The 21,453-nt window shown below is 38.3% G+C and overlaps 1 protein-coding gene across 2 annotated transcripts; it reads right to left on the bottom strand.

Moving 5' to 3' along the window:
* Window positions 1-3: 3 nt before the first annotated feature.
* Window positions 4-19,662, bottom strand: g6fl (g6f-like). Of its 2 annotated transcripts, XM_077526641.1 has the most exons (11): window positions 19,565-19,662; window positions 19,115-19,459; window positions 17,468-17,734; window positions 17,165-17,200; window positions 15,588-15,914; window positions 8,174-8,419; window positions 3,328-3,456; window positions 3,121-3,194; window positions 2,948-2,974; window positions 1,656-1,717; window positions 4-1,362 (listed from the first exon to the last, which is right to left on the bottom strand). In XM_077526641.1, exons 1-10 carry the CDS (start codon window positions 19,635-19,637, stop codon window positions 1,670-1,672), a joined length of 1,572 nt encoding a protein of 523 aa, XP_077382767.1. In that variant the 5' UTR covers window positions 19,638-19,662; the 3' UTR covers window positions 4-1,362; window positions 1,656-1,669. The 2 variants fall into 2 exon arrangements, with proteins under 2 accessions (XP_077382767.1, XP_077382766.1); XM_077526640.1 differs by having other exon boundaries at window positions 4-1,717.
* Window positions 19,663-21,453: the final 1,791 nt, after the last annotated feature.

Below are 21,453 nucleotides of genomic sequence, written 5' to 3'. Positions count from 1 at the left end.
CTTCGTCATTGTGTTGTAATGGTTTGATAAATAAATAAATATTTAAATAAATATTTAAATAAATAAATAAATATTTAAATAAATATTTAAATAAATATTTTAATATTTAAAAATAAAATAATACAAGTAATTAATTTAAAAGAGAGTAATGATTTAAAAAAAATATCTGTTTATATCAGTGATAAGGGCATAATGTGACGCGTGCAAAATACAAACATTACCAATCTACCGGCAAGAAAAACGCGTTTTTATAAAAGTAAGTTTATTGACAGAATGCACATAAGACAAGATGCTTGCACCAGATTTAGCAGAAACTTCACCAACACTTGTAGTCCAGAACATATAAATTCTAAAATGGAAATAATAATAATTCTAATAAAAATATTCGTATGTTCTACAAAAATACTATTCAACAGCATTTTTAAAAAAATCAGAGATGGCTTTTTGTGTCTCTAAACACTGATTTCTTTTACTTTTCATAAAACATCAGGTTTTTGAGATATTTTAATTATTTCTTTTTTAAGTTTGACCTATAAAAGTTTACACAACACAAATTTTTGTTGTACGACGTTTTTTGGGGAAAAAAATCCAACTGTTGCTGAACCTAACTTTTAATTCATAAATATATTAATAAATTACTAAAGTACACTAGTATATTAATTACTACAATTAAAACTGAATATATTATTATTATTATAAAAACCTGACGTCATAGACAAAAAACAACTGATTAAAAAATAGGAAGAATTTGTTACCCAAAATAATACCCAACTATATTTACAATTTCATACGAACCTGTGGATGAAATCAAGTTTATAACTGTCACCAAAATGAACGCAAGCGATGTCAGGTGCAGTCAGTGAATGGAGGCAAGGCAACCTCTCAAAATTTCTTTGTAGCAACCTGCTTCTTCCTTCTTGACCATCACGCGATGCTTTTATGGTTTTAATAAACGTGATACAGTACAATCTACTGGCTCAATTCAGCAAAGCAATTATTATTATTCCTATTACACCCCACATACATATTAAAACACTGCTTTCAATTGTAGGTGACAAATATAAATTAAAAAAAAAAAAAAAGCCAAACATTTCTCCTTCAACATCCAGTGTTTCTATTTCTGCTCAAATAATCCCCATTTTCATCACCGCTAATACTGTAATGACATACAAACAAATAAGCATCGCTCTTGAGAACATTTACACACTTGAGTGCCATTTCCAAGTCTGTTTGAGAGCCAATTATAAAATCCAGTTTACTGTGCGCCTCATAAAAGGTCCCCCCCCTGCTGCTGCACGCCGGCGAGCAGATGTGACAGCAGCATGAGGGTGACATGTGCACGTAAGATGATCAGTTCTGGCGCTGGAAGAAAAAAAAAAAAAAATGGGTGGGGGCATAAAGACCAACTCACTGCAAAAATAAAAAAACACACAAAAAAAAGGTGTTATTCGTCTTTCGACACACGCGAACGCGCACACGCACAGACAGGCCACGCGACGCAAACAAGAGCGCAGTCGGCGGAGCGTTGCCTGTCAGCGCGTGACGCCATATTGCGACACCGTGTCAACGTGATGCGCAGCCTGCACGAGGAGGAGAATGCCAGGGAGACGTCGCAAGCACACATACGACATGCAAAGACACACGCAGGTCATCACCTGCTGCTCTTGGCTTAGCGCTCCAGTTCCTTGTACACATCATCTTGTCTTGGCTTCAAATCCTGGAGGGAAAAAGGAGAAACAATAATAATAATAATAATAAAAAAAAAATGAAAAAAAATACAAAACACTAGTAACTGCAGGTGACAAAAGTACTCACACTCTGTACTCAATTAGAAGTACAGAAAATACTTAGAAAGTACTTAAAAATAATACTGGTAAAAGTACTGATTTCCCTCTGAAGTCGTTTGGAAAAAATACAGAGTACTTGAGTACAAATACAAATGAATTGTTGTCTGGAAAATACTGTCTTCTGTTGTTGTTTGGAATTACAGTAACATATATGCTAATTTCTGTAAGCACATCTACGGTGTTGCACATTATATGTTTGCATTAAGCTAGCAGACTTTCATTATTGTGTATTTTGGTTAAGCAGCTTGATATTTAAATATACATACTGACTGTTGAGTTTTCTCTTAGTTTTATGTGTCAAATTGACAATAAACTTGTTAAAGTTGGAACGACAAATAGCTTGAAGCAAGCAAGTTTTGCCTCTTATTTGAAAAACTGTGAAAGCAATTCTTCAACGTGTTGCTATTAGGGATGTAACGATAATGGCAATATCGTGATATTAAACCTGCCACAATATCGTCGTCGTCATGGTTACGATATTAAAAAGCAACACATCTATGAAAAAAAAACAGTCAGGTTGATTTCCATTCATGCAGTTCTAGCACCCTCTGGTGGCTAGTTTTTTAAGTGCAGTTTAATTTTCATTAGGGATGTTTTGGCCCTTCTATGTTTAAAATCACTAATTGTGAGATGAACAGGACTGTAATATGTGGAGGAACTCGATGTGTGCTTGTGGTAAAAGTGCCTCAATATGAAATGTTATTAGAGATTGGAGGATATTTATATGTATTGTTGTTATATATAAAAGCACAATATTGTGTTCTTCTTTTTTTTTTTTTAGTATGAGCTCATTTTTTTACAATATTGTGACCTTTTTTAAATATCGCCAACCTCCCCACAAAATCGTGATAATATCGTATCGTAATATTTGGATATCGTCACATCCCTAGTTGCTATTCAAGTCTGCCTTTTTCTTGATAGTGAGAGTGAGAACAGACAGAATTTTTTTTTTTTTAGTGTAGGTCAAAATAATTTTCTCTTTATATGGATTCACGAATCGTATGCTTTGCAAAAAAATTAAAAAATAAAATAAAAACAATAGCTTGATTACACATTTTCATACACAAAAGGATGCGTGAGTGTATTGCGCAATAACTCACCATATAAACGGACGCTTGCGGAAGAGCCTGCCGGGAAGGGAAACAAAACAGCTTTAATGAGCAACAAGTGAGGGAGGCTGGGAAGTAGAAAGTAGGAAAAGACGAGTAAATAAAAAAAAAAGAAAGAAAGAGAGGGCAATTCATCAGGAGGGAAAATGGTCAAGTTTTATCACCTGTCTGACATCTTCGGGATTCTCGTAGATGTTCTCCGTCTCGCCAGAGTGGACGGACAGAGACTGCTCAATACCTGCACGCACGCACACACATAGGAAGAGAAGAGATCGGGTCAGATTCATTACAACAACCCCAGAGGATGTTCCGGGCCGCATCTGTCAGAGGGAAGAGAGAGAAGGAAAAAAAAAACGGCCATATAGCCTCACCTCGACGGGAGATGCGCTTCTGTCGCCATAGCAACACAACCACAGTGGCGGCAACCAGGGGCACCACAAGTAATAAAGCCAGGAGGAGGCGGAGGGGAGAAGAGTGCAACGAGGGCGCCGCGGCGCTCCCTGACACAGAGAAAAAAAATGAGAGAAAAACTTTCATTTTTTTGGGGAGTTGACAAGTTGCGCATGGCGACGACGGCGGGTCGGGGGGGTTGAACTCCGTACGAAAGACGCAACGTCCCCGCCCGCCTTCCAGGCATGTTACATGTGTTTCCATCACGCACCTGTCAGTCACACGCACAATATGGACGCACCGGAGGATGAAGGCGCTTGTCAGACATCCATCTGACACACACACATACACGCGTGGTGGTGTCACCAGAAAAACAAAAACAAATCAACTCTATTAACTCTTTAATTCCCAGCCATTTTCACAGAAGCAACCCCTTTTGCTCCGGTCTGTTTTACTGGATTTTGACTGACTTTGCAAGGTCCACAGAATGTTCTGTTCTGTTGCTATAAAAACATATCCGTTTCCATTTTGCAGCAATTAGCATTGGAATATTGCTCAATTTCATCATTATTAACAAACCTGTTGAAAACACTGGCAAAAAGAGCTCGTTGCTTATACTCTTCTGCCACCTGCTGGCCGTTTTTTTGCAATAACTACCATTGCTTTAAATGACCTCTTCATGTCAGAAGCTCTATCTTTATGCTTTAGCATTTAAAAAACAAAACAAAACAAAAAAACAGAAAAAAAACGTATAAATATGTTTTTGGGAGTGAAGAACAAAGTATTGAAAAACGTATATATACGTCTACTATTGCAACCAGCCGTTTGGAGCCGCTAGCTACAAAAAAAATTGAGTTTGTTGGAAGGCAAAGTGGAAGCGGAAGCTTAAGATATGTTGTTTTTGCTTGAAACAGTACGTCAATCACTACTTTCATGATGTAAATTGTCATTCATTAAATCGTTTGTGTCCGGATATGCTCGTCTTGCTGTACATCGAAGTTTTCAAGCTATCTTAGCTTGCTAGCTGCTAACAAACAAATTGACGGCCTGCCCTCCACCGCAAGGGGCGCACTTTGACGGAAGGGTCAAAAATGAAATTTCAAGTTGAAATTTAGTGTCAAACATCACATGAAACAAAAAAATTTAAATACACTAAATGCGATCCTGACAACGGAACAACTGTGCCTTAGCCCTGATTTTCTTTTTATCGTATTATGCATGCTTTAATTGTTCAGCACTTTGAGTTGCATTTGAAAGTATGAAAGGTGCTTTACAAATAAAGTTTGATTTGATTTGATCAGTCACGAAGCAAGAATATATCGATACTCACAAGCATATATTCTTTATCCTCTACAATAATAATAGTGCAGCTACTAAGTCTCTGACAGTAGTAGTGAAAGTTTTCTTTTTGGTGTCTGCATGAAAGTATTATACTGCTCCCTGGTGGCCAAATTGCACACACCAGAAGGAGTTGCTATGAATTAACATGAATTTTTTTAAATTATTTCATTTACTTTATTTTATTTTCCTTGTTCTTTACGGTTATTGTAAGAATTTTATGTATTACTTACTTACATATTGTTTGCTTAATATTTGCCACGTTTGGCTTTTGATTTCAATTTGTTAAATAAAGCAATTGAAAAAATGAATAAACACTAACTAAAACTGTCTAATTAACTTTACATTCTCCTTTTAAGAAGTCCAATATTCTAGAGTACTACTTTCCTAATTTAAAAACATAAAAAAAGGCGTCACTGAAATTGTATTTTAACATACGAAATATTTTATTACTCTTTCCATCTCTGGATTTCTTAAAAAAAAAAAAATCTACTTCAATCTGACTTATGCATAATTATGCTCATGAATACGCAATGTATGCAGCAGGTCAGGAACCCGGCACGAGTGCCGTCCACTCCAGCGCTCCTGACAAATTTTGTTTGTAAAAGAAAGGACCCGCCGGGGGCCCCCCTTGGCCCCGCGGTGTCACCGCCATTAGCCGCCCCTCCGAGCCATCAATCATCACATGCGCGCGTGAGCCCTAATTGATCGGCGAGCGCGAGCCGGGGGCCTCGCTAATGGAAGTCGCCGGTGACCCGCGCCGAAGCGAACACATGAATTAAAGTAAGTGAAGTGCTGAGCGAAGCCAAGCAGAAAGGCTTTATGCGTCTGCCTCACTTGAAACGCTCATCTTCTCACCTTTTCGTTACCTCCACTGGCACCTCATCGCAATGCTTCAATCTCAAAATGAGGAGGCGGCGGGATGGGGGTGGGGAGGTGGGGGGGGTTATTTGCGCGCGCAGGATGTGAGCGCGGTGAAGTGGGTGGCACACCAAAGAAGTTCGACTTCACACAAATCTTATACCATATGGCTTCCGAGGGAAATTATGCACATGGATAAAAAAAAAAACAACAGCTGGGGAAGGAATTTCACAATGTTGCTGTAAAAAAAAAAAAAAAAAAAAAGACAAAAAAAAAAGAAAAATGTTGTTTCTGCAACTCGAGTAGCATTGTTTGATTTAGTGCAAGAATTGCAACATTAAACAACCTTCAAGGTTATTGTAAGAAACGGAAAGTAACAAAATAACTGAAGCTAAAATTTAAAAGAAAAAAATCATTTACATTTTTAAAAATATGAAAACTAAGTAGTATATTTATAAAACTAAAACTGTGATTAGTAAAAAAAAAAAATATATATATTCTTAATTTTCATATCTGTGCATTCAGGATTCATTTGAAATGAATTTACGTCCATAAAGAAGAAGGAAGGTCCAACTTTTGTTTCAGAATGGAAGTTTCTTTACTTTGTTTTTATTAGTTTAGTTTATTTTACTACTAATTGAAAAAATTAAATAAATCTGGCACTTGACAAAATTCCATATATTAAAAAAAACAAAAAAACAATTAGTAGTAACAAATAGTTTTCGTTTTTTAGTTTATTTAGTTTAGTTTTAGTTCATTTTCCCCCAGTATTTAGTTTTTAGTACTTTTGACTCCATATAAAATTAGTAGTAACAAATAGTTTTATTATTTTTTTAAATATATGGAGTAAAAAAAATATTAAAACTATTTGTTACTACTAATATATATTTTTTTTTATTATTTGGAGTAAAAAACTATTAGTACTAACAAATAGTTTTATTTTTGTTTTTAATATATGGAGTAAAAAAATATTAAAACTATTTATTACTACTAATAGTTATTTTTTTTTTTTTTATATATTTGGAGTAAAAAAAATATTAGTAGTAACAAATATTTTTTTTTTTTTTTTTTGTCATATATGATTAGGCAACATTGCCCTAGCGAGTTTTAGTTGACATTTACGGTGGAAAAAGTTTTAAAATAATGTATCTTGGTACATTTTTTTTTTTTTTATGTGACAAAAATGTGGCATTTGAACAGGGGTGTGTAGACTTATTATATTTACTGTATCTACAAGCAGTTTTTGGCCTTATCCTGCCCACAAACAAACAAACAAAAACCTCCTTCGGTGGAAGTAATAAAAAATGTTGTCATCCCATAAAAGCCATAAAAATCTCCCCATTATCCCGCCCTCCATCTCCGGATGCCTCCCCTCTGATAAGAAACGGCTCCCTGGTCTTCATCGCACTCTGCGAGTGTCCATTACTCCCATAGCCGCAGTCGTGCATTATGATGAGCCAGCCCTGGGACCCGCGGTCCGAGTGATGCATTGGACTTATCTCAACTGGGGGCGGCGGACGGATCCATTTAGCTGTCACATCCTCCTGTTCTCAACCAGCGACACAATAAGCCTGAATTATTTAGTTATTGTTGGAGGATATGTCCCGCGGTTCTGTCTGCTTATATTCGTGATCAGGAAAAATGCTGACCTTTATGCCTCATGAAAATGGAAGTTAAGCATTTGTGGAATAATTCTAATTTTTTTTATTTTTTACAAACAAATGGGCAAAATTAATAGAACGGCAAGAGGCTCTGTTTTGATCTCTATTGATTGTTTAGATTTGCTTAAAAGTTGAGGAGTGGCACATTGGATAAATGTATTTTCTTTGCAGATGACACCACTTGATTTTATGCCGGGAAAAATAATGTAGTACAAGTAATAGAGAAAGGGATACTTCAGCTACTTTCAGCAGTAACATTAATAGTTCAAGCTAAAGTTAATATTTTGTCACAAATTAATTTGGTAACTTCATTATTTTTTTTTTTTTTTTATGTACATTTAATACATTTAAAGGATACTCCACTTATTTAGAAAAAAAAATCTTCCAGCATAGTGTCAACATGTTTTGTACAGTTACACAACGGGTCAAAATAATCTCTCTCTCTCTCTCTCTCTGACTCTCTCGCTCGCTCTCTCTTTCTCTCCCCCCTCCTCCTCTCCCGCTCGTTCTCTCTCTCCCCCTCCTTCTCTCTCTCTGCCTCTCTCTCCCTCCTCCCTATGGGTTCAAATTTGTTCTTTCTACAACATGGGGTCATTGACCCCAAAACAAACAACCGTCTCCCTTTGATCTGATTGGTGGTTTGAATGTGAAACTTGATTTTCTTAGGTTGGGCAAGACGACTGCCTGCGAAGTTAATGTTGATGCACAAATTGCACAGGCAAACAACAACTCACATTTACTCAATTATTTTTTTTTCCAGACAATTTTGAGTCTACGATAAACCTGGCTGACGTGCATGTCGAAATATAGGACTGCCCGCCGGGAATTGTTCCGCCCCTCCAGATGGCCCAGTCCGAGTCTGCATTCAGTCACCGCTACAGTATGTAGATACTACAATACTGTAGAATGTATTGAATTAAATTGACAAAAACAATACCTGCACCTCACCATCATATAGTGACAATACCTTGATGCTTGACGGTGTGCGTGGCGCTGATAGTCTGTCCGTTTTTGAGCCGCAAGGTGCACGTGTAGTTGCCGGCCGCGTCGGAGGTGACGGGCAAGGGCAGAGCGGTGGTGACGCTGCCGGACGCTCTCGTCACGGCCAAGCGCCGACTCTTATTTTCATATTTCCACCCGGCCTCTTGGACCTGGGAAACCCCGCTGTAAAGGCAGTCCAGCTGCAGCTTGGAACCCAAACGTCGGCCCATCACTGCGGAGACAGCAGAGGCGTGAAAAAAAAACGATGGGAACAAGTTGACAGGGGAATTGAACAAGGGTGCTCGAGTGGTTAGGTTAGCAAGGCTGCCTCACAGTCAAAAGTTCCTGGATTTGAATTTGGAGTTTATGTGCTGTCACCACCTCGTTTTCACTCCCTGCTCACCACGCATACCACCACCCACCGTCGCTGCTATAGCAGTTTTCATTAAACTCTTTGTCCCTGCAGTACTTTTTGGTGAATCTGTGCTGCAAACAAGTGGAAGTGAGTGAGGCATACTGTAGATTGTTGCACCTTTTTGTTTTTTTCACTATATGGGGTACATACCACCTGCAAGGGTACAAATCTGATCTACAGAGAGCGCTGAGAAAGCAGTGAGTTCCTACATGAGTTACTCCAAAGTTTGTGCCGTAAGGGTAAAACACTGCCACATAGAAGCTAATTGTTAGCCTGTGCTATGGTGCTCCCCAGTGTATGTTAGCATTAAGCTAGCTGAGACTGTTTTACATAAACATGTAATTCTTTTTTTTTTTTTTTTTTTTTAAGAGAGAGCTCAACATCTAATTCTTTAGTTTAACAGTACACTTCAACTGGGAATGGAATTAGGGCTGGATATTGATTCTAATTTCCTCAATCGATTTGGTTTCGATTCACAAGAGTTCAGTTTAATTGGATTTGGATTTTTATACCGCTTCGATTCGATTCACTTGACTTCAATCCGATATTGATTAATTATGGGACATCAATTCTTCTTAAATATTAAGGACATGACTCCATAAACATGAAATTCCAAATTAAATTTTGAGGAGGAAGTAACTGGTTAAATGATTTAATGTTATAATCATGTACGTGTTATGCAAACATTGGCAGCAGCAAGAATGAGGTGAAAATATTTTCATAATTCCAATTCATCCATTTTGAGCGCGCAATTAACCTGCCATGCATGTCTTTGGAATGTGGGAGGAGACCGGAGTACCCGGAGAAGACCCACGCGGGCACGTGGACAACATGCAAACTTCACCCAGGAAGGCCAGAGCCTGGACTCGAACCCGAGTCCTCAGTACTGGGAGGCGGACGTGCTAACCACTCACCCACTATGCCACCCTAATTCTAATTCAATAATTGTAAACATAAATTGAAAAAAAAACACTGAATAGTGCCAATAAGTCAGGTCTTTCATAAATGTAAGAAAATACTTTTAAATTCATGTGAACAGTAAATGTCAAGAAATCTGTAAAATACCAAAAAAAACTCGGCCTTTGAAATTAAATTTTCTTATAAATCATAAATTTATAAGAAAATGTAATAAAAAAAATAAAAAGAGATATCAAAATGATCAATTCATGGTTTTATCAATCGGTATCGGGCTCGAAAAGAATAATTGATTCGATATCAATTATTCCATTTTTAAAATCCAACCTAAATGGAATTAAGGAGCTTGAAGCCTTTTTTGGAAGAATATTTCCCAATTCTATCTGCCAAACTGCTACTTGTTAAGTGAGCAAAGTCGCCTGCTGCTACAGTGCTCGTATCTCAAGTAGCTGCCACTCACAAGTTAAAGCAAAACCTCGCAAGTCGGGTCACGCGTATCTCAAAGGCACCACTGTTATTTGTTTTACACGAAACCAGCCGGCGGTGCAAAAAAAAAAAAAAAAAAAAGTGACCGAATAAACAAATGGATAGAAATCAGGAGACGAGATGAGCCTGCGAGAATGTCAGACGAGGAGGGCAGACAAAAGAGCGAGGCGGGATGAGAAACTGACTTAATGGCTGGCGTGATTGCAGAAAAGGCCAAGGACGAATAAGGAGTGATGGGCTAAAGGGGGCGACCACGTGAGAGGAGAACACAAAAAAAACAAAAAAAACAGAGCACCATCCATGGAGAGGTCACAATAATATATATTCATTAAAGTGATTTGCTGCTAATGCGCCACTTGACTGTGACTGATGCTTAGTGTCTCATCAAAGCGAAATGAGAATCCATCTGGGCGTAATCAAGCTCCGCGGACCCCCTCCCAACATCCCCCCACCCCGTGCGTCACATAAAAACACACATATTTCAGCGTTGATTAGTGTGATCAGCACGGGCCACCTACAGCCTCCGTGGGAGGCCGGCAGGTATAATCATACATAATGATACTCATAATGAGGTGGGGTAAAAATATATGTGTCACATGATTGCCGTGTGGGCGCACGTGTGTGTGTGTGTGTGTGTGTGTGTGTGCGCGCGCTGAAAACGTGCGACAGTGACTGATCGGCTCGTCATGTCTGGGCAGCTGTGATGGATGCCGCCGGGGACTGTGATTAGTAAACTCTTCCAAGGCCGCCGTCGCAGGGACGCACGCCTCGCCTGTTTGTGTTTACGCCTGTGAAGGGACGCTATTGTGTCGGCGTGGGAGTTGTAAAGCGTGAAATAAGGCCCATTCATGGAAATCAATAGATTAGGGACACACCAAAGAGAACCAACAACAACAACAAAAGAACACAACAACGAGAATAAAGTTGTTTTTTGAAGGAACGGAGTAGTATTTTTCTTCAAGAAACACACTACACATACAGTATGTACGTCTTACTATAAAAAAAAAAAAATTCAAGAAAAAGCAGCATTTTTCTTTCAAAACTAGACAAAACTAGGAATGCTTCATGGGTAGTTGGATATAGTATTATTTAATCAAAATTTTTAGAGCACAAATAAAGATTTTAGATTTTTCTTCAAAAAACCTGTTTTCATGTAACAATTTTTTTTTTTTTTTAGAAAAAAATAGTAAACTAATGACAATTTCATATCTGATAAAAAAAAAATAGTTACAAGAAGAAACTCAGTTTTATGAAAAAAATTGACAAAAAAATGCAACTTTTTTGTCTTTTTTTTCATAAAACTGTAAAAACGTCTTATTTTTTTCAGAAAATAAGTTACTTTTTCAGCAAATATGAACATAGAATTCAAATTTTATTAGCAAACAATAGGAATGTAGTCATACTTTTAAGTCATAGTTTAGAAAAAAACAACAACACAAAAAACATCATATGTAATATATCGTTTTTGTTTTTTTTAGAAAAAGTAGTAAACTAATGACAATTTCATATCTGAGAAAAAATTGTTACCAGTTTCAAGAATAATCTCAGTTTTATGAAAAAAACTCACAAAAAAAAGTTGCATTTGTTTTAAAGTAGCCATGTCTGATTTTTTTCAGAAAAAAAGTTACTTTTTCAGCAAATATGAACATAAAATTCAACTTTTATTAGTAAAAAAGTAGGAGTGTAGTCATACTTTTAAGTCATAGTTTTTTTTTTAAACCTCATAAGTAATATATTGTTTTGTTTCGTTTGTTTGTTTTTTTATTTAAAAAACAGCAAACTAATGACAATTTCATATCTAAGATAAAAAAATTGTAACCATACAAGAATAAACTCAGCTTTATGAAAAAAAAAGACATAAAAGTTGCATTTTTTTAAAAGTAGACATATTTTTTCAGAAAAAAAGGTTACAATAAAATTCAACTTTTATTAGCAAAAAAGTAGGAATTTAGTCATACTTTTAAGGCATATTTAAAAAAAGACAACTCATGTAATATATTGGTAATCTCACAATACTAAAGTAATTTTTATATTTTTATTTTGTTTGACAAAAGTTTTATTTATTTTTTTTAGGAAAATGAAGGAATTCATTTTTTTTTTTCAAATTAAAAAAAAGAAATCATGAGATGAATATCGTATTTTTGAGGGGGAAAAAAAGAAATATTTGCAAAACTTTTCTATCTGCTTTTTGTGTAAAATTGGCTAGTGGAGCTTGCATTTGTAAACAAGTGCTGGAAACTTACCATCTAAAGATTACAGCAATGAGCTCAGCTGTAACATTTGAGCGATCATCACAACCTCTGAAGTGTTGCATCACAATTCGATCTCAAATTACATCCGCTTTTCAAGTTTTACTTGGAGCGTGTTGAAGCATAACTGTTGTTATTCTCACTTCAACGGTTGAGGCTACTGACAAGTTGTGCGAAGACTGAAAAACAAATCTCGCTCAAAACACACTGCAGTAGCCTTTAGAAACACTTTTTTTTCATTTTTTTTTTTTTTTACCTGGTTCACTTTAATGGAAGACTTCAACACTTGTGATTATATTCATATTCAATTTCCTTCCAGGGGAGACTATGAGTGCTGGGATTTTTATTTTTTTTTCAACTTCATTTCTGTGTGATAATTAGCAAGCTGCTTGTCTCTGTCCCAGCGTAAAATGCGAAATTGGAGGGTGAACGGTTCGATGGGGCCTCGGCCAAAAACAAGCTGAAGAGCTTATCGTATAAAAAAAAAAAAAGAGAAAAAAAAGTTCTAATTTCACGACAGAGTGTTCCAACAGAATGAGAAAGCAGTCATTTCTGCGTTTGATTCAATTTTATTTTGGGTACGCTCGCACTCCAACCAGGTGCAGCGGCTGCGCCAGAATGACAATGATGTTGCCGGGCAACCGCTTCCAACGAGAGGCGAGCGGAGAAGTGCAAGTGCTTCAAGCGGCAATAATAATAATTTGGCCTTAAAAAAAAAAGAAAAAGAAAAAAAAAGCTTCAATTCAAACTCATTTTGATGGCACTCAATGTCCCGCTCTTGTCTCAGCTGTTTAAATGTTTTTGTTGTCAGCGATGGGATGTAACAAACTGCAAATACTTTGTTGATGCACATAAACAGATTTCTCTGGTATCTGCACATTAGTTGAGTATTTATTTGTTGACCTTTTAGTGGTGCCTTGAGATATGAGTAGGGATGTAATAATATCCAAACATCACGATACGATATTATCACAATTTGAATATCACAATACGATAATTATCACAATATTGTGGGGAGGTTTGTGATACAAAAAATTGTCACAATATTGTAAAAAAAAAAAAAAAAGAGCTCAGACAAAAAAAAACAAAAAAACAATATTGTGCTTTTGTACATTACAGCAGAGCATATAAACAACCTACAATCTATAATAACTCTAAATATTGAGGCACAAACTTGCTAATGCAAGCACACATCGATTTCCTCCACATATCGACTCGGTTCACAAGCATATTACGTTCCCCTTCATCTGACTATTAGCACGGATTTTAAACATAGAAGGGCCACGTTAAAATTAAACTGCACTAAAAAAAATAGCCATCAGAGGGTGCTACAACTGCACAAATGGAAATCAACCTGACTTTTTTTTTTTTTTAAAGATGTGCTGCTTTTAATATTGTGACATGACCACGACGATATATTGTGGCAGTTTTAATATTGCGATATCATGTTATTGCCGGTATCGTTACATCACTAGATACGAGTGAGCCAATTTGTATAAAGAGTATAAAGAGAATTTCGAGTCGCGCAGCTAAAACAAACATAACTTTGCCTGTAAGCTAGCTTAATGCTAACACATAATGGGAAACGCCATAGACAAACTAACGTATAGCATCTTTGTGGCGCTATGACGCTTCTGAGTATGACCTTCTCAGGAGATAAAAAAAAAAAAAAAAGTTTATAGGCTATGCCTGTTAAATTATCAGGCGCTGGTTGTCTTCAGATCACTGCCACACAGATGCTAATTTTTAGCCTGTGTCCCAACAGATTCCCATCGTATGCTAGCATTAAGTTAGCAAAAGCTACACGGTTGTTTTAGTGGCAATAAATGGCTTTGAGCCTTTTTTTTTTTTTTTTTTTAAACAGTGCTCATACCTCAAGTTTGTACTCTCAAATCAAAGTAAAAGATCTGATCGATGGCTCGTATCTTGAAAAATTGCCGTCAGGCGCCACATAACATTTTCATACAGTGCAATAAAGCATAACTTAAAGTAGTTGAGTTAGTACTTCTTCTTTTAACATTATCTGTACTTGTACTTAAATACACAGCGTGGGTACTCTTGGTTTAGCATATTCTATTGGGTTAGGTTGATCCTGTTTTACCTTTTAATGTCAGCTTGGATAGGTTCCAGCTCACCCGTGATCTCCATGAGGACAAAGTGCGATACAAAATGGCCGACGGGGTGAATCTTGACATGTTTTTCTTTATTGGAAGAGAAAATATCAAAGGTTTGGAAGCATAACAACTACTTGACATATAGCATATGAAGTTAGATGTCTGCCTCTAAAGCTGACTAAATCCTCTCATCTAACTCTCAGCGGGGACGTAATGAGGCGCTTTTTCTTCCAAAATGTCAGACCATTCCACTGAACAAGCTTTAGACAAGTAGCAAACAAGAGAGGGGAAAAAAAACATGATGAAAAGGGAGGCTGCTTGAAACATAATGAACACACACGAGCTTTCATTCCGGCCATGTTTCCCGGCGGAGCGCGGAAATGAGTCATGAGACGCGCCGGCCTTCGCACTCATCGGATCTCAGCCCGGCTCAACAACCGAAGCGGGGGGATTTGGTCCTCTGCGCCACCACCGCCGCTTCCATAAATCATTTTGCACTTTTTGAAAGAATGATGCTGATCAGACCGGTGGAGCTCACTGTGGTTAGCCATGTGCATCCTGGTGAAATTGGGTGAAATGCTCGGGATCTCCATCGCGACGGGCCCAAAAACCGACTTAGCAGCTTCCCTTTAGAAAGCTCGAAAAATCAGAGGCTCGAAAAACCTTGGACAACCACTTTCCGCCACTGACGTGGGAATTGGGTGGGCATGTCTGTCACAACAACAACTCACAAAAAAAAATCTCCAACACACCAAACTGCACCAAACTGAACTCCACCATTTTGGTTTCAAGCAGCCATTTTGGGCAAATTCCCGATAGAGCACCGCTGCACAAAGTTTTTATTAAAATGGCAGCATTTGTACCATGTAGTGTTAATTTTGTCAACAAAAACTAAACAAAAATAATTTCGTCAACATCAACACACATTTTTTTACCTGACTAAAACTAGACTAGACTAGACTTAAACCCTCTTTAAAGTGGACTCTAAATTTCATGGGCAGCCAGTGAATAGAGGGCCAGGATAGGGGTTATGTGTTCCCTCTTACGGGCACCAGTTAGGAGATGAGCAGCAGCAAGCGTGACTAAAATTGGACTAAAACTGAGACTAAATTTAAAAATGGCATACAAAACTAACACTAGTACCATGGAGACCAAAACTGATTTTTTTTTCTTTCTTAAATTATACCTACTCCGCGTCTCCCGCCTTAATCTGACGCTTACCTGTCAACACGCTCAGCAGGGTCCTCTGGCTGAAGACGTGATCGTTGAGCAGCACTTCGCAGACGTAAAGGCCGCCGTCTTTGAGGCCCGGCGTGAGGACGAAGGAGAAGCTTCCGGCGTTGGCGTTGTAGGGCGAGCCGGCCAGCTGGAGCTTGTGGTTTTCCGCGCCGGGCCACGTGTGGCCCCTCCAGCGGTCGTGTTGGTACACCAGCTTGCTCTGGTTGGACTTGGGGCCTTGCCAGGAGAGGAAGACGCGGTCCCCTTGAACACCGGGACAGGCCAGGGGGAAGGATGTCCTGGCTTGAGTGGCGGTGAAGATGGGTGGACCTGCAGAGGTTAGCATAGCAATGTTGATACATTTCATCAGCTCTTTGCATTATCACATTATTAGTCTTTTATATAAATGTTTGAACTAAAAAAAAACCCAAAACAAATTAGTTAGAATGTTGGATTCTATTCTAATCAAGTGGACACCTCAGAAGTGTTAAAGTGTGAGGCGACCAAAACAAAACAAGCAAAAAAAAAAAAAGTAAAAAGTGAATCATACATTGCTGGTCAATTACGTCATACAGTACTTAGTACACAATTAAAGAAGCAAGTCAAGACAGGATTGGCCAAATATGAAGTCAGTGTTAAAACATTAAATGGGGTGCGGGTTTAAATTACAATTAAAAATTTGAGTCTTGTTGCCGTCTTAGGAAGAGACACCTTTGTAAATAGAGGACAGTGGACACTATATATTCATTCATAATTTTAATCTCAATTTAACAAATCCAGAAGCAACGGACCCCCAGATTAAACAGAAAAGAAAAAAAAAACAAAAAAATCGCCCCCTTGGTTCCAGAATTGGTCGCAAATGGCCACAGTGCACAGTAAACGGGTTTACAGATATGCCTGCATGTCAGCCATGTTGGTAGGGGCGACTTTAGCAAAGGATACATGGACGTATGTGGTGGCCATGTTTGCAGGGGCAACTGTCCCATGTCAAAGGTCATGGAAAGCGCGGACATTAGCTTAGCATCGCCACAGCTCAAAAGGAGAGTGTCGTATCCAACCTATTCATATTTATGACTGTTGTGAGCGAGTTCTCATCACATGTCACCCAAACATGCTATTTGTGATAAAGCATAATGTTATTTTTTTTTTAACATAGAATCCAATCAGAATGGATGTGGGGAAAAAAGTGCACTAGCATTGCGGTAAGCTTGGACAAAATTAAAAACTTTCAAATGCTTCCATGGTTTTTACACTGTATTTATTTTTTATTTTTTTTAACTATACTGAGCATTTATAGAATACAAAAAAAAAGTACTCCAATTTAACAGAGAATCGTCCCTCCATCAAATTGTTGTTCCGGTGTATTCAAAATCCGAACATTCAGTTGAACAGTGTTCTGGAACGGATTGTGCTCAACCTTCGAGGTTGGACTACACTATATACACGGTGGAAGATGAAGCACAGATGGGAGTGCAGATGGGGTAAAACATCCCCGCAACAATAGGGATTATGTCGTGTTGCGTTCTGCTCTGTCTGATTAGCCAAATGCTGACACGAGACTTCCTGCAGGCGTCACTCACCATGCGGCACCCTGGTGAAGGAGGCCACGCTGACAGCTGCGGCGAGAGAGGAAACAAGGCAGGAGAGGGAGGGAGGGTGTTAGCCAAATAATAAATAATACATACAGTGAGCGTTATACCCACAGGAGTGGCAGACTTTGCTGTGTAGATCTACAGTGGAGTTTGAAATCTTGAAATTGCTCCATAAAATAAATACACTGAAGAGCAGTATAGCCAGAGGATGCTTTAATAAATAATGCCGCTGATGGGCTATCGGGTTCGCTCATCACCACTGCCGTCATGTTTTGGCTTTCCCCTCCTCACCGTCAACAGCGATGTTCACGCCAAAGGTGAAGACGGTGCGGTTCTCGCTCCCCGGGGGGTGAACCGTGCACTCGTAGGCGCCGGCGTCGTCGAGCGTGACCTGGGGGAGTTTGGTCACGAAACCCGCGACGGGCTTGAGCACGATCTTTAAGGAGGCGCCGTCCGGAGATCGCCAGGAGATCCGATCGCAGGCGTGTCCTGGAGTGACCTTGGCGATCAGGCGCAGGGTGCTGTTCCGAGGGATGGGGGATGCGGGGATGCTGGTGACTGCAGAGAGGAAAACAGAATTTCTTTTCCCGCCAAGTTGTTTTTAAGACTTGTAACTGTCTCACATCAGAGCAAATTGTAGGGATGCAACGATAACGGCAATATCGTGATATCGCGATATTAAAACTGCCACAATATATCGTCGTCGTCATGTCACGGTATTAAAAGCAGCACATCTGTTAAAAAAGCTGGGTTGATTTCAATTTCTGCAGTCCTAGCTCCCTCTGGTGGCTAGTTTTATAGTGCACTTTAATTTTCACAAGGCATGTTTTGGCCCTTTTATGTTGAAAAGCCACGCTTATTATGGTCATTAGGGATATAACGATATCCAAACATCACAACATTATATTATCACAATATGAAGGTCATGATACGATAATTATCACGATATTGTGGGGAGGTTGGCGATACAGAAAAAAAGTCACAATATTGTAAAAAAAAATGAGCTCATTCTAAAAAAAAAAAAAAAAACACACACATAATATTGTGCTTTTGTACATTACAGCAATTAAACATGTTTGAAATATATATATATATATATATATATATATATATATATATATATATATATATATATATATATATATATATATATATATATATATATATATATATATATATATATATATATATTTATGTATTTATTTATTTATTTATTTTCACATGCAAATTACGTTGACCTTCATCTGACCATTAGCGTGGATTTTAAACATAAAAGGGCCAAAAAATGCCTTGTGAAATTCAACTGCACTAAAAAAGCTAGCCACCAGAGGGTGCTAGAACTGCACAAATGGAAATCAACCCGACTTTTCTTTTAACAGATGTGCTGCTTTTAATATATCGTTCATGACGACGACGATATATTGTGGGAGTTTTAATATCACGATATTGCCGTTATTGTTACATCCCGAATGGTTATAAGAAGGAGAAAAAAATCGAAATCGAATCAGACTGAACTCTTGTGAATTGATATCAAATCGATTGAGGAAATTAGAATCGATACCGCAGCCTTATGTCCGTGTCCACAGAAATGCATTGGCGAGAAAAAAAAAAAAATCTTCAAAAACCTCTTAAATATTGAAGAAAAATCTAAATGGACAGATGCATTTTGAAGTCCACTTTGCATGTGCCTTTCAGAGGCGGGGCCTGTTGGGGTTGATGTTGCTGTGTCTGTAAATCTATTTTTTTTCCATTTGCTAAGCTGAAAAAAAAAAGATTAAAATTGGAAAGCAAAAATAAAATGAACCTGAAATTGTAATCACTAGGATTGGCATAAGACTACAATTCTGGGGCAAGGAATTGGAAAACGTCATTATGAACATTACTTTGTGTATAAAAGTTTAGACTGAGTGAAGATTTCATTTTTTTTTTTTGTCCTACCAGTAGTGATGGCTAAAAGGATGATCTTCTCCTTGATCGTCTTCCCTCGCTGCTCGATCAAGCACATGTAGAAGCCAGCGTCCCCCTTGCCAGGTTGAAGGAACAGCGAGAAATTACCCGTGTGTCGAAAGTCGGGGTCGGCCAGGCGCATGGACGGCCGAAAGGCGCCGCCGGAGAACTCGTCGCGCTCGCTGGCCGACAGCGCCAGCTTCCATTCGTTCGTGTCGAGGGGCTTGGCCATCCAGTTGATGTTTACGCCGGCCCTCGCTTCCGCGTGGACGCACTGCAAGGTGGTGGCTCGGTCCTGCCTTGCCACCACAATTTCGTCCCACTTGGCGCCGGTGCCTGCAAACAGTCAGCGTCAGGTAAAAGGCGCACACAATTCCTCCGAGCTAGGGTGACAGGTTACGTCACAACATGGAGAGAATTTCCACGGGAAAGCTTGACTACCTGTGGCGCCGACAAGGTCGGAAAGCTCAAAGGCGGAGGCAACGAGAAGAATGGTGATGAAAACACACGCCATCGCACATTTGAAGCCAAGGAAACCATCAGAGGACAAGATGTGCCTTTTTTTTTTTTAGGACTTCCCACCCAACAGGATACAGGAAACAGAGCGTGTGCAAGCCTGATAATCTAAACTTTTTCTATTGGCACTGAGACAACAACAAGGAAGCAGAGAACATTTTGCCTAAAAGTCGGAGACATGCGTCTGTCCTGGCTGCTTAAAATGACATCACACGTGTTCAAGAAAAGTCAAATTTGTTTTCATAGCAGGCCACATCGTATTTACATAATGGTGGTCTGCCAGCATTATGCACATTAAGTGCAACAACTCATTTTGTGCATTTTTATTTTCATAAAAATCAATGCACTCAATTTTAATATTAATAAGAGTCAGGTATAATGTTTGGCCTCCATGTCGTTCCAAATACGCAAAAAAAAAAATATCTATAAGACACAGTGCAAGCGCAACGAAGACATGTCTGGCTTCTAGGGATGTAACGATAATAGCAATATTGTGATATTAAAACTGCCGCAATATATCGTCATCGTCATGTCACGATATTAAAAGCAGCACATCTGTTCAAAAAATCGTGTTAATTTCCACTTATACAGTTCTAACACCCTCTGGTGGCCAGTTTTTTTAGTGCAGTTTAATTTTCACAAGGCATGTTTTGGCCCTTCTATGTTTCAAATCCACGCTAATGGGCAGATGAAGGGGAACGTAATATTCTTGTGAACAGAGTGGATATGTGGAGGGACGCCATTTATTCTATTTATTAATTTATTATTTAATTTAAATAATTATTAATTGATTTATTATTTTATATATATATATATATATATATATATATATATTTTTTTTTTCCCCCCATTGCTGTAATGTACAAAAACACACTATTGTGTGCGTGTGTGCGTTTGTTGTGTGAGCTATTTTATTTATTTTTTTTATAATATTGTGACCTTTTTTTTGTATTGCCAACCTCACCACAAAATCGTGATAATTATCTCACCTTCATATCGTGGATTGGTGATAATATCGTATGATTCGTATCGTGATGTTTGGGTATCACCCCTACTGCCTTCTAGTGGTAAATGCAGATCCTACAACTAAAAATTACACAGCGAAATCACACAATTTGCGTGGGATATGGACTCAGTCTGCTTTCGAATAGCGAAAATATATATGAGGCCAAATTTTTCTTTTGTAAACCGATAAACCTTCAATGTATAGTTGTCACAAAAAAATAAATAAAAACAAAATAAAAAAAATCACAAGCTGAGTCGTTTTTGGTTGTTACCTGAGCAACCGTGATGTCATTTTTGGTCGACAGCAAGCAGCAAAATGGCTGCCCCCTAAAATGGACGAAAATAGGAGGGGATTATGCTGCTTAATTCATATTCTACAAACACAATCAGAATACCGTGTTTAGATTATAGTGGTGCAGCATAGAACATATTACTGTATTACGTTTTAGCAAACAGTGGTTGAGATCTTTTTCCATGTGTGCTTGGGGAAAAAAAACGAGTGCTAAAACTCCTGACCCGCAAGAAAGAGAATCTGCGTGAAACTTGGAACATGAAAGGCGGGGATTGAGAAAGATCAAATGAAAGAGTTTTGGGTGAGTGTGGGTGCACACTAAACCCCCCCGGGCGACATGTCTTTTACATCCCATAAATGTCTTTAATTAAGTTAAAGGTATTATCAGCTCCCCCGAGCACTATTTTTCCATAATTACCATCGGGCGTATAAGGAGGGGGCGAGTAGGCGAGAGCAAAGAAGTAAGCGGGAGAATCTTTATTGTGGGAGTGTAATGACAGGGAATGAGAAAATAGAG

Source organism: Festucalex cinctus, chromosome 7 (assembly GCF_051991245.1).
Source record: "Festucalex cinctus isolate MCC-2025b chromosome 7, RoL_Fcin_1.0, whole genome shotgun sequence".
Taxonomy (NCBI): Eukaryota; Metazoa; Chordata; class Actinopteri; order Syngnathiformes; family Syngnathidae; genus Festucalex; species Festucalex cinctus.
This window is presented reverse-complemented; position numbering and strand designations above follow the sequence as displayed.